Here is a 13,588-nt window from a genome sequence, read left to right on the forward strand (position 1 = left end):
AAACCAACTTCCTGAACATTTCGTAAACTAGACTGTGAAGTCTAGCTCAGGATTCATGTCTGCTGTCAGGATTCATGTTTGCTGGCAGCTGTGTCCCACATATAGCAGTTGCCTGTCACAGAGTAGGTGCCCCTGAAATATTTGTTGAATAACAGGGAGAGGAGCAAGTGGGAACGTACCCAGCCATTATCACTGTCTGCTGACAAAGCTTTCCTCCCACAGTTTCCCATTAACAACCTCACAGTTAATGAACTCTAGAAGTCCAGTCTAAGCCCTGCCCTCACCCTTCACCCTCCCTGCAAGTGGGCAGGGCAATCCTCCCCTGACTGTCTGGGCTGGGATGCTCACAGAAGGTCAGCAACAGTCAGGGACAGTCAGGGAGAGTCAGCGATCCAGCAGCACCTGTACCATGAGTGTCTCTGTGCCGAGTGTCACCAGAACACTGGGCGGCGTCTCTGGGCTCCTGCAAGTGACCTCCGTGCTGGGGCTGGTTTTGCTGCTGCTCAAAGCAGCACAGCTGTACCTACACAGGCGGTGGCTGCTCAGAGCAGTCCAGGAGTTCCTGTCCCCTCCTTCTCACTGGCTCCTTGGGCACATGCATGAGGTAAGAGGGGCTGGAGGGGAGTGGGAAGGCTGGGCATCCAGGGCTTTGGAGCATCATCCTAGTCAGCAGATGCATCCCACATAGGCTTCTTGTGTGACTAGCACGTGAGCCTTGGGGAACACCCAGCTTACCGCTCAGATCTTGGCTCCTCATTCCACTCCCAGGAGCTCCCTGCCTGAAGGAAGCCTGTGCTTGTGTCCTCAGGCTGGTCTCACCCTCTTTCCTTAAGTAGATCTGCAGGCTGTCATGCAGTCCTACCCTGCCGCTTCCTGAGGGCCCACGGGAGAATGAGGCACAAATAAGTTAGTTGCAAGAGAAAGGGAGCAGGGGTTGACAGTAGAGAAGACTGTCGCCCCAAACAACTCCTCAGTTTTTATTTATTTATTTATTAGAAACAAGATAACAACTAACAAAGGAGCAGAAGAGAGTTATACATTAACCACAGGCTTTGTAGATAAATAAGAAAGAATATGAGTTATACATTTTTACAAATCTTCTAGATAAGCAAGGAGAGTAGGATATATATGGTTAAGCAGTATAGAATTTATAACTGAAGAAGCACATTTAAGGGGATTATCTTGATAACCAATTAACAGTAGGCTGTCTCTGAGGCAGGGGAGTAACATCCAAAAATGAAGCAGGTGGCATTCCACCCTGAGTGGTGCCAGGCATTACTGACTGCTCGACTTCGAAGAGGTAAATCATCCTCTCCCCAAGAGACCTGTTGCGAATGCATGTTCTTCTTAAGGTAACATTTAAGCATGCTTGCCAGGCTAGTTCAATTTCTCATGGGTTGTATTTTAAGCACTACATTGTTTTGAGAGACGGTTACAACTGACCTTAAGGACGATGGCTGTTCCTTCCTGAGTCTTGCCCCTCCTAGCTGAGGAGCCCCAGCTCCTCTCTCAGAACACCCTTCCTAATGCTTCCCTGTCGTGGTCACTCAATCCCATCTTCGAAGCCTAGCCTTGAGCTGCTTGGGAATACAGACAGCAGAGCGCTTCACAGCTTATGGAGACCATAGACAGGAATTGGGTGTCAGGTCCCTGGAAAATAGGCTCACCTGCCAGACTGCGGTGTGATGTCCGGTGCAAGGAAGCAACCAGCTTGGTTTGCCTGAGACTATGTGATGTTCCAGACTGGTGATTTCAGTGTTAAAACCCTGACAAGTTACTGGCACTCATGTGAGAAGTTTTCCAGGATGGGGCAGATAAAAAATATTGACACTGAATTGCACCATTTAATGAATCTGTTTACCTCCCAGTTCTCCTTCCTCAATACAGTACTGTGGGCTCCTTGGGCTAAGGATGTAACCCCCTTCTAGTACCCAGTTACCAGCACAGAGATGTCCCCAAGAGATGCAGAGGAAGGAGCAGCTTGCAGCTAGATTGGAGATGGTACTTACTCTCCAGCTCTGAAGGACCACTACTGGTCCTTCAGCAGGGAAATCAGTAAGTGGAGGCATGTGAGGAGGGGCTGTCTTGTGTGTGGATTGAACAAGCCTAACCTGGGGATGTTGCTGAGGAGGCCAAGCAATTTCAGCTGAGTGGAGCCAGAGACAGAGATTTCACATCAGCCACAGGGAGACAGTCATAGGCCAGTTTCTTCATGCAAATTGTTGCACTAATGACTTCTAGATTGTCCATTTGGAGAAATTGTGACCTTTTGTTAGATGCAGTTGTCCCCTTTCTGAGGTAGGATTTGACCTAAGCAACCAGTAAAATTTCCTCCACTGACTCCCATTACACGGATGGTATGGAGACTGTAAGCACACAAGTTCTACTTACATAACTCCTATTACCCCCAGTACCCAATCAGCTCTCAGCTTCTGCTGGCCTAACATATTGCAGCCAGATTTTTCTTCCTCTGACAAATCTGAGACTTCTTTTATTCAGTACCTCTGTTATTGGCTAAGTCAGGAATTAGATTGCCATGTGCAGTAGGTTAAAGTGAATCTTTCAGGCCAGATGACAATTGACAAGTGAGACAGGGAAGCATATGGGCTCTGAGCCAAGCTACCTGGATTCTACCTTAGCTCTACACATACTTCAAATACTTGCTCTATCCTTCTTTTTCCTCATCTGTAAATGGGGATGATGATGATGATGATGAATACAGTCCTGTGTGAGTTATACTAATCTCCGAATGTCACCTGGCACAGACCAAAGGTCACAGTTACACTCTAATTATAAAAATTGAAGATAATAGTAATGCCTATAAATGACTAGCATATTTGTAGGTTACCAAACCTGCTGCACTAAATAGGGCTGAAATGAGTCAGGAACCATGAAAGGGGAACTCCTGTATGGGAATCCACGACCCAACAGCCTCATCTTTTCCCAGATTCTCCCCGCTGTCTTGGAGACCACAGGTCAGCACAGCCCATAGCACCTGACAATTGATTGCCTGTGCTGACCCTTTATTTTCTATCTGCTGTCCTGGTATCTCACTTGGGGACATTTTTGTGACCCCAGTTCCTGGGAGGGGCCAGGTGAAACAGCTGCCATGGAGCACTTCCTGTGTGAGTGGCCATAGACGGAAAGCCAGTAGACACTGAGTATCAGCCTACAGAGTTACTGCCACTGCCACTATGGGCACCATGTCCTCTCTAATAGTCTCAGCTGGCCCTGGCCACACCTGCTCAGGAAGAGATGGCTGTCCCAAGCAGTTGTCTGGAAAGCTGACAGACCAGTGACCCAGGGAGAGAAAGAGCCAGGTAGAACACTATCCAGCTTTTTGGGGTCCCCAGAGGACTTACCAACACAACCCAGGAGCAGGAGTTTCTGGAAGCCAACTGGCTTGGAGAGCAAGCAACCAGAAAGGAGGCATGCAACTGTGCTGAAACAGGATCCCCCCAGGGACCCCTACTGCACAGGTCTGAGGGACCCTGGATGATGAGGCAACATAGCTTCATGGTAAGAGGCTCTCACAACGCAGTCCCTGCACCAGATCCAAGGAGAAGTGCGGCCCCAGTGGTGGACATGACCTGAGAGCACAGTGAAGCCTCCTTAAGTCATTGGACAACAACATTTGACGTCCCCACCTCTACTCCCACTAGAACATAAGTTCCATGAATCTGGAATCCCTATCACAGCCTTGCTCATCAGAAATATTTCCAAACTCCTAATCACTGCTGATATCCAGAACTATCTCCATGTGGCCATCCTACCCTTCCCACCTCTCCAAGCACTGGACCTAAAGAGGAAGCAAGGTTTTATTGATTTATCTTTCCCTTGGTTACAGTTCCAAAAGTGTCAGGAGCTACAAGAGCTTCAGAAAAGGGCAGAGAAATATCCTTGTGCTAGTCCTCGCTGGCTATGGGGGAGTAGGGTTAGCCTCGTAGTCTATGACCCAGGCTACATGAAGGTGATCCTGGGGCGATCAGGTAAGTGCAAACCACTTGTCTGTTGGAGGGTTTCTTCTCTCTTGGATACATTCCTGGGGACTGCGACAATTGAGGAGAGACTGCTGGCTCAGTCATAAACACCTGACCCTCTACCTGCCATTTTTCCAGCCCAAGAGCCAGCAGAAACCCAAATACAGTTACTCTATTTGAAAATTTAAATAACTGTAAGGAATTACATTTTCGCTTTCTCCTTCCTTCCATCCTTCCTTCCTTCCTTCTTTTTATTCTTCCTTTCTTTTTTTCTACTTCCTTTCTTCTTACCTTACTTCCTTTATTCCTTCCTTCCTTTCCTCTCTTTCCTCCGTTCTTTCTTACTTTCTTAATTTCCTTCCTTCCTTTACTCCCACCTTCCTTCTCTCCTTCCATCCCTCTCTCCTCTTTCTTCCTTCCCTCATTTCCACTCTTCATTCTTTCCATCTTTTATTCTTTCCTTCTTTCTTTCTAATGTCCTTCACCAAATGGTGTGATCCCAGAACTCAAGACAATTTCTTATTCATGATGGATTGCGTGGAACCCCAATCTGTTGCCTATGCTGGCACGTGGAATGACTGAGCCACCACAAAAAATAAAAAACAAAAAAAAAGGTAAAAATACAAACAAACAAAAAACCACTGGACAAGCTACTTTCTTGTCACTAGCACTGAGGACATAAGCTATATTTCTTACTGATTCAACTTCCTACTCCATAGGCCTCTATGGTGGAACACTCAGTCTGCCTTCCTGAGCCCACAGTAACTATCAGGAAAGACAGAGAGTCCTGGTTGGAAGGCAAATGGGAGATGGAATGACACAAATTGCCAGCTGACAATTATCAGGAAGGCATGGGGGACAATGGTCTAGACCACAGCTACCTCCTGGGGGCAGCCTGTCTTCGTTGGTCACCTCCAGTTTCCTGTAATGCCTTTCTTACTTTCAGACCCAAAGTCTGATGGTTCTTACAGATTCATGGCTCCCTGGATAGGTAAGTATATTTAACAAAGACTATGGTTCACCTTCTATTAGGTTGCCAACAAATATCCATTTGGCCCAGACAAATACGAGGTGACCAGCACCACAGTCACTCCACTCAACTCTGAACTGAGCTTCCTCTCTTTTCTTCAGATAAAAACCTCACCCCTTCCTAATGGTAGGGGAGCCCTCCTATAGCTCAGTTTCTCCCACATCACTTCTCAGTCCTCCGTAATGATCTTAGACTAACTTTTCATTCAAGTCCTCCATTAACCCAGTGCTGCTCTGTTTCAACCTCGATCTCACAGCTGTGCACCAGGCTTTGGAAAGTCCCCTTCCTGACATGCACTGTCCTTTCCTGCCTTGTCCAGGATGCTCTTCTTCTGACACCCTGGGTTCCTCCCCTGTTGTCCCCAGACAACTCTTGGGAGGTTCCTTCCCCACACCCACAACCCCCGTTGTGGTCCAGGGTATGGTTTGCTCCTGTTGAATGGGCAGAAGTGGTTCCAGCACCAGAGAATGTTGACCCTGGCCTTCCACTATGACATCCTGAAGCCCTATGTGGGGCTCATGGCCGACTCTGTCCAAGTGATGCTGGTAAGTTCAACCCCTGCTCACCTGCACACTCACACCCCCCAGCACAGTTCACAAAGTCCACTCTCAGAGCGCTGTGTCCCTCAGACATCCATTAGACATGGCCCCCAGAATCACAACTTATACCATATTATGAGACAGGGCCCCCTGAGGATGGATGGAACAGGAAATGACCCAGGCACCTGTTTTCATTCACTTGTTGCTCATTGCCCACAAGAGAGACAGTCATGGTGGATAAAGACTCTCTTCTTGTCCCGCTTCCATGTCTTTGACTTGGACAGGAAGAGTAGTCAATGCCCCTAGACAGCTGGACAAACTGCCCCTGGCTGGCCTGGAGAGTAGCACTTTCAGTAGCAAGGCGGATATCCCAGGATGTCACTCAGGTGGGCTCTGGGCTGGAGCTGAAGGATTCTGATGGATTTTAGCCATTCTGTGCAGGGAAATGGAGACCAAGTCTCCACCCTCCAAGGCTGTGCCTTGCCATAACATCACCTCTGAGCCTGACCCTATTTCTCACTCACTGTGCTCAACTGACATTTTTTGAGTGAGAGGAACTGAAGTCCCTGATATCCCTTCTTAGGAAACCCCAGTCTTAGCCCCTTGATCTTTCCTTTGCCTTGACTCTTGCTCCCTAAATTGGGACTTCACCTGTTTTTCATGTGTACATCAACCCCAAGAAACAAAATGTTGCCCCTTAGGACCCTGAGAAACAATATTTTCTGATCTCCTAAAAGGTGGTTATCACCAAACTTCTTCCTAAGTCAGATGGTAAGTGATCATGATTAATTAAGTAATATTTAACTAACTTTCTCAGACTATATTCTGAGAAAATGCTCACCATATTACAAACGCATGGCTATATGGTCCTAACCTGATGAAACACAACTGCTTTAGAAAGTGAGGGCATCTCATCAGAGTATCTGGAGAGGCAGAGAGAGAGTCCAGCCTTGGACTGAAGGCATGGGCCTTCTGGAGGAGTAGAGAAAGATATATGTGTCCCTCTACCACAGGACAAATGGGAGGAGCTCCTCAGCCAGAACTCATCTCTGGAGATCTTTGGACACATCTCCTTGATGACTTTGGACACCCTTATGAAATGTGCCTTCAGCTACCAGGTCAACCAACAGGCAGATAGGTCAGTGAAATCCTTAGTTGCAGGGTCCTATTTCATACCAAGTGGGATGTACTATCTGAAAGACAGTAAGCTTGGATGTTTACCAGCCCAAAGAGTCACATTCTGCAGAAAGCCCCTTGCCACAGTCAGATTCAGCCATGCCAAGCCTTCATTAGGCACAAACCCTGCTCTCAGCCACAGGAAGAAACCTAGATGCCAAAGTCCCTCATAAAGGGCTGAGAATCTCGAGGGTATAAGAATGACAAATGCCTAGAGTTGCCTGTCCCATTGATTGAGGAATGCTCCATACACAGGCTCACCACACGCCAGGTCACATGTCTCCCTCCTTGCAGTCCATTCTGCATCCTCCCTTTCAGGTACTCCCAGTCCTACCTTCAGGCCATTCAGGACCTGAACAACCTGGTGTTTTCCCGGATAAGGAATGTTTTCTACCAGAAAGACATCATCTACAGGTTGAACCCTGAAGGCCGCTGGAACCACCAGGCCTGCCAGCTTGCCCATCAACACACAGGTTGTATCTGCCCTCTGGGAAGCTCCCCTCCTTCATCAGGTACATCCCAAAGGGACTGGCCCTGACCCTCAGGCTGAGTCCTCCCCCTGGCTGCCCTTCCAGGACCTGGGAAAACCCACCCAGGTACTCCTCTGGTGCAGGTGTTAGGGTGCCAGGTGCTATGCAAACAGCTACATGTGTCACCCCATGGGTGAAGGTTGAATGAGAGCCCCTGCCAGCAACATTCAAGCAGAGCCTCCTTGGGCTGTGCTGCTGAGGGGAGTGATGAGCTGCAAGCCATTGGTGCTACAGGTCTCACCCCATCAAACACACCCATTCCCACACTCCTCCTGATCCACCTGGCACACTGACTGGGGCTACTGTGAGTGTCTGTGTCTGGGCACCCAGAGCTCTCAGCTCTGCCTGGGAACACTGTTCTGGACAGACCGAATGATCAAGCTGAGGAAGGCTCAGCTGCAGGAGGAGGGAAACATGGAGAAGGTCAGGAGCAAGAGGCACTTGGACTTCCTGGATATCCTCCTCTTTGCCCAAGTGAGTGTGGCAGGGAAGGCCTGAGACTTTGCCCACAAGTGCAGAGAAGGGGGGAAAACTAAAATCCTGTCCTCTCTCTTTGTCTTCCCAGATGGAGAACGGGAGAAGCTTTTCTGACAAGCACCTCCATGCGGAAGTGGACACCTTCATGTTTGAGGGCCATGACACCACAGCCAGCGGCATCTCCTGGATCCTCTATGCTTTGGCCACACACCCAGAGCATCAGCAGAAAGCCAGGAGGAGATCCAGAGCCTCCTGGGGGAAGGTGCCTCCATTACTTGGTGAGTGCTCATGAAACGGGAGGCCCCGACCCCTCAAGTAGAGAATTCCCTGGCTACAGGGCTTTGCCCGCCCTTTTAGGGACCACCTGGACCAGATGCCCTACACCACCATGTGCATCAAGGAAGCATTACGACTCTATCCGCCAGTTCCAGGTGTTGGCAGAGAGCTCAGCAAGGCCTTCACCTTCCCTAATGGATGCTCCTTACCCTAAGGTGTGAACTTCCCCAGTCTCCCTCCATAAACACTCAACGGGAACGCGTGTGAGGTCAGAAATCCACATGTTCTGGGCAGTTATTGCATGTCTTTCAGAGTCATTTCTCCCTCAAGAAAATGAATATTTCCTTTGTTTTTCAGATGAAGTATATGGTATGATTCCCACAGAGTTTAATCCAAGAAATAAATACATGACAGCCTCTGAATGTGGCTTTGGGTTTTGCCCTAATATTCTCATTCTATGAGATATCAGTGCCTGAGAGACCATCAGACGGGGCAGGGGGATAAGCGGTCTTTCCTTTAGGGTCTAGGCTAATGAGAAAGATCAGAGAATTCATCATCATGGCTCAGACGATCCCGTCTCCAGGGAGCCCTCAGGATGATGGCAGAGAGAAGCTGATGAACAGATCTAGATCACTACCATCCTGCCACATCCTAGTTGGGTGGTCAGAGGCAAGGTGCTCAGCCTCTCTGAGGCTCTGGTGCTTCATGGGAACAAAAGAGTTCTGAACCTTCACTGGAGGGTTGTTGTGAGGATGGAAGAGCTGATGCATATTCCCCAAGGGCTCATGGATGGTACTTGATGTGAGTTGTCCCGTGAGTTGCTCCAAAATGTAAGCCTCCACTTCTTCCCTGCTTTTGGCCTGGTCATGGTTAATCTACTAACCCGTACACACTTGCATACCTGTTATGCTATGTCTGCCCTACCTCTCCTGCAATGCTGTCATTCCATTCACAGTGATGAGAAAGGTTCTCATGGTGGCTGCCAAGCTGTGCGTGGGTACACCTGGGCCCCACAAGCATGTATGTCCAGCCTTCTCTTTTCTGCTCCACAGGATTCTTAGTGACGCTCTCCTTTTATGCCCTTCACCACAACCCAAAGGTGTGGCCAAACCCAGAGGTATGATGACCTTGGGAGGAGGAGGTGGAATGACCTCTCCAGATCAAACCCTCTTCCTGGCCCACCTCTGGGTGTGCTGTCCCTTGGATGATTGGAAGGAAGGGCTTGACCACACCTGTCCTGGCCCTGGTGCTCCCTCTGCAGGTGTTTGACCCTTCCCGGTTTGCACCGGATTCCTCTCTACACAGCCTTGCTTTCCTGCCCTTCTCAGGAGGGTCAAGGTGAAGCACTTGTACCAGAACGGGAAGAGGCAGGGGATATTTTGGGGGTACATACTTGATGTTTGTGACTTGCTACATTTATGTGGGTTTCTGTAGATCTGCCCTGGCATGTTGGAGTGCTGGGAAAGAGGTATGTGTCTCTATGCAAAGAAAGTTGGTAATCACTGAATGCCATGGAGACTTTGATCCATTGATCTTACACAATCTCCAGCCACAGTTCAGTGTCAGTAGCTCAGGGTATTCTTGTGAGTTCTTCATTTTGTGAGTATGACTTTACAGAATTAGATTTTCTCACATATAATTTTCAAGTGTTGTCAAAGTCAAAGAGAGGATGGACTCAAAAGTTTTTGTTGCACACAATCTCAAACCAGCCTTTTCCACTCAACTCCCCATTCTGCCTCCACACACACCATTGACTACATTGCATGTGTTTCCATACTCAGCTTCCTGCATGTCTCAAATATTTCAGCCATACACAGGAGAGGTTCCTCTGTCTCTTAGGGGCTTCATAAAGTGCTCAACTAATCTGTGTTGTGGCTATATTTTCACCAACCAAATGAATTATTGACTCTATGGTAATGGTCATGTACACTTGACAATTTTCCCAGTTGTCCAAACATTACATATAATCTGGGTTCTACGTACCTTAATATTGCACTTAGAGTCCAGACATCCAAACGGGCAAATATATAAAAATGAGGACATTAAATTGCTTTTGGGAGAAAATCCAATCTGTTGTATATATATACGACACATGGCATTTGAACATTACCTGCTGTGTAAAATGTAAAGCACACATGAGGTGGCTGTTCAGTGGGAAGACTATTGTCCAGCGTGGCTGCTGTGAAATCCTCCAGTGCTGCTGAGAGTGTCCTATAAATAGTAATTTCAGGAAACGTTGTAAGGAGTTACTAGAAAACAGTTTTTTTCCCAAATACAGGAATGTGTCGATCCTTCACATTACAGAGTAAACCCCATTTCACACAACATCTTTAAGCAAATTGTGCTTCTAGATACTGGCTCCAGGATTTGTTTCTCCCTGGGATTGAGTCCTTCCTCCTAGACATTGGTGCAAGTCATGTGGCTGCCAGTAGAGACAGGAGAGGGGTAGACAGCTCAGTTCCTAGCTCAGAACTAATGGTTACTCATATTTTATTCCATTCAGGGTGGGTTTCTTTTTCAGTTCAAGAGACATCATTCAGTTTTTAGACTGTCTATGAAGCCTGTCTCTGTGTGCCAAGTCCTCTGCTATGAGATGGCATAGTGCCCTTGCCTCCAGGAGTTCACAGTCAAGAAACAAATACCTCCACTTGAAAGAGACTCCTTCCTTCCTTCTTTCCTTCCTTCCTTCCTTTTTTCTTCCTACTTTCCTTCTTCCCTCCTTCCTTTCTTCCTTTCTTTCATCAATTTCCTAATTGACCCCACGGTAGGAAGCTCCATTTTCCTGACACTGTCCTACTCTGGAAAGTGATGTGTCCTTGAGTAAAGTATTAGGGTGATGTACAGGAATGAAGAGGCACAGTGAGCAGGGGTTGGGGTGGGGGCAGGCTGGTATTGCCCTTAGCCTTGAGCATGTGACAGGCAGAGGTGGAGGGAGGACATTCTCTGGGATCTCCTCAGCAGGAGCTGAGCTGGGAGGAGGGGAGTTGAACAGGTGACAAGTGAGCCAACAACCCAGAGAGGACTTTGATGTCAGCTGAGTCATGTGGACATGTACCTACGATGGAGGGCATGGGAGGCTCAGAGCTGGGCCAGCGCATCAGAAGAGGGAATGGAGGCAGGAGACAGAAAAGTCTGCATGGGAGGTTGAGGGAGGGCTGCAGAGACATTTCTGCAGTAGAATTGGAAGGCTACAGCAGCTTGTTGACTGAGGGGCTGAGGAAGATGGTGCAACAGGTTGAGTGTCACTAAGGCTTTGTCCCTGAAGAAGTTTCCCTGTCGCCATTCTGACTTCCGTATGAAACTCTGCCTTGTCCTTTCTCTGAGGATCTGGACCTCTGTGTGCCCCAGGTCCTAAAGGATAGCCCAGCCCACCCCCTATGGTGCCCTGTCCTGCTCTCCCCATTGTGAAACCAGAAATGGCATGTGCAGAGAGTAAACAACTCAATAATTAACTGTTTACTGATCACTTGACTTGGCCCTGAGGCTCAAGATGCTGACCTTCTTGTAATGGGATTTCAGGCCTGCTGAGGGCACGGATAGGAATAAGAGCTAATCCTGGAAGAGTGTAGGCTTTGTCAAAGATCAAGGGAAGAGAGCGAAACAAGCAAGGTTAAGTAGGCATAAAGATGTGTGTGTGTGTTGAGGAAAATGGAACCAGGCTGGGCCCATGCAGGAGGGCCCCAGATGGTCTGTTTCTGGCAGGGGGTTTGAGGCCACTTCTCATTTCCTTTTCCCTCCCTGACCCAGGAACTGCATTGGGAAACAGTTTGCCATGAACAAGATGAAGGTGGCGGTGGCCCTGACCCTGCTCTGCTTTGAGCTGGCACCAGATCCTTTCAGGGTCCCTGTTCCCACTCCAAGAATTGTGTTGATGTCCAAGAATGGGATCCACCTGCATCTCAGGAAGCTCCTCTAACCCTTGGGGACAAGAATGAGCCCCAAGGGCCTCCTGCCTGCCGTCGTGTCTTCCTGTCAGCCTCTCCTGTCTGTCTTCTGCCCATTTCCTGCTTTCACTCTGCCCGCTTCCAGCCTCCTGCTCTCCTCCTCTTGTACATCAGACTGTCAGTTCTTCTCCATCTCACCCTTCCCCAGACAGCCTATTTACTTATCTATTACCCTTCTCTTATCCACCTGAATCTGACCACCCACTGAACTTAATACCTGCCTGTTTCCCAGCCTGCCTGTCCTCTGCATGTCTTTTTCTTTTTAATGCCTATTTTATTGTCTCTATATTATTTTCATCTGGTTGCTATAATAACCTATCACAGCCTTAGTGTCTTAGAATACACCAGTCTGTTCTCTTATAGTTCTAGAGATCGAAGTCTAAAATGGATTTTGCTGGACCACAGTCAAGATATTGGTGGTCACACTACCACTAGTCTCCAAAAAAGAATCCCTTTCTCTGCCTGTTCCAGCATCAAGTTGCATTCTTTGTGATCTTTAGCTCCTGGAGCCTCCTTTTTCAAATCCAATAGCATCTTTCAATATCCTTCTGCTGCTGTCTTCATATCACCTTGTCTTCCATAAGGACTTTTGTGATTAGACAGGTGCACTCAGATAATACAGACGTATCTCAGCTTCCGGGATATGCCTGCTTAATCCCTATGTGACTGTGTTAGTCCATGTTTCCAGCTCTCTCCTGTTTTTTACCAGCATACGCATTTGTCATCACATACCCTCCTCTTCTTTCCTCCTCCCTCAAATAAATTTCTTAATGTTGCATGGAGTGTGTGTTTTCCCTTGGAGGAAGATAAATGGAAGAGAAAAGAGAAAAGGGGAGGAAAGATGGAGGAGACAGGAAAGGAGATAATAATCAGCTCTGTGATGCCAGCACCCCAGGAGGGCTGGATGTGTCCCATTGTCTCAGGCCATGGAGTGGTTGGCTTTCCAAGGGTACTAGGAGAAACCCCTGTGGAGAAGTGGATTGGCCAGTGGGAAAGAATATCAGACCCCAGTCAGCAAACTACTGATGGCACCTCTCCCACAGGACCCCTTCTTGCATCTCTTGTCGACCACCCCTGCGCCAATATGTGATTGCTTGGGTGCTCCTGACCCTGGGCCCTGTTCTCAGGCCCTTTTTGCCCTTCTCCACCAGCCTCCCTCAACCCAGACATTATTCTTTTGTTGGTTCTAAACACATATTTTCCTCCTGTCCTACTCCCTGCCATTCTTAGCCCAGACCCTGGATGTCACATACAGACCTCCCCGAGACCTCTGCCTATGGTGTAATGCCACATTCTGCCTTCCTGAAGGGGCTTCTTCCCCAGTTGGTGCTTGCATCCAGGACCTCCCTTTCAGTCCCTTGGCTTCCTAGGTTACGGGGCTAGTTCAGCCATGTTTTGAGGAGGGGCAGTATAGATGTTTCATGTTTGACCAGGGGCAGGAAAATAAGCTGGGAAAGTGCTAGACAGGAAGGTTGGCAGATTCCCCAGCACCAGGTGGTGCAGAAGGGCAAGGGTTAGCCAAGCTCAGAGAGTTCAATGCAGTGGGATCTTGAAATTCTGGGTGGCCACCCATGGATAGACGCATGCTCTAACCACAGGATTATGTGGTAAAGAATGTGACCAAGAAGTGGTCTGC

The 13,588-nt window shown here is 48.3% G+C and overlaps 1 protein-coding gene across 3 annotated transcripts; it reads left to right on the plus strand.

Moving 5' to 3' along the window:
* Positions 1-337: 337 nt before the first annotated feature.
* On the plus strand, positions 338-12,728 carry LOC123938928 (cytochrome P450 4A6-like). 3 transcript variants are annotated; one of them, XM_046000719.1, is made up of 11 exons: positions 338-604; positions 3,848-3,989; positions 4,927-4,971; positions 5,428-5,555; positions 6,563-6,687; positions 7,044-7,198; positions 7,623-7,729; positions 7,821-8,010; positions 9,061-9,125; positions 9,270-9,346; positions 11,756-12,728. In XM_046000719.1, the coding sequence occupies exons 1-11, from the start codon at positions 341-343 to the stop codon at positions 11,922-11,924; spliced, it is 1,467 nt and encodes a 488-aa protein (XP_045856675.1). In that variant the 5' UTR covers positions 338-340; the 3' UTR covers positions 11,925-12,728. The 3 variants fall into 3 exon arrangements, with proteins under 3 accessions (XP_045856675.1, XP_045856681.1, XP_045856689.1); XM_046000725.1 differs by lacking the exons at positions 9,061-9,125; positions 9,270-9,346; positions 11,756-12,728 and adding exons at positions 8,090-8,276; positions 8,366-8,430; XM_046000733.1 differs by lacking the exons at positions 9,061-9,125; positions 9,270-9,346 and having other exon boundaries at positions 11,756-11,866.
* The last annotated feature ends 860 nt before the right edge of the window (positions 12,729-13,588 follow it).

The sequence above is a fragment of the Meles meles genome, chromosome 1 (assembly GCF_922984935.1).
Source record: "Meles meles chromosome 1, mMelMel3.1 paternal haplotype, whole genome shotgun sequence".
NCBI lineage: Eukaryota > Metazoa > Chordata > Mammalia > Carnivora > Mustelidae > Meles > Meles meles.

Coding starts and splice junctions, on each gene's coding strand:
- LOC123938928 (XM_046000719.1), top strand. CDS start 341: ATGCTCACAGAAGGTCAGCAACAGTCAGGGACAGTCAGGGAGAGTCAG. Junction 7,199..7,622: donor GCTTGCCCATCAACACACAG/GTTGTATCTGCC, acceptor TGTTCTGGACAG/ACCGAATGATCAAGCTGAGG. Junction 9,126..9,269: donor AGGTGTGGCCAAACCCAGAG/GTATGATGACCT, acceptor CTCCCTCTGCAG/GTGTTTGACCCTTCCCGGTT.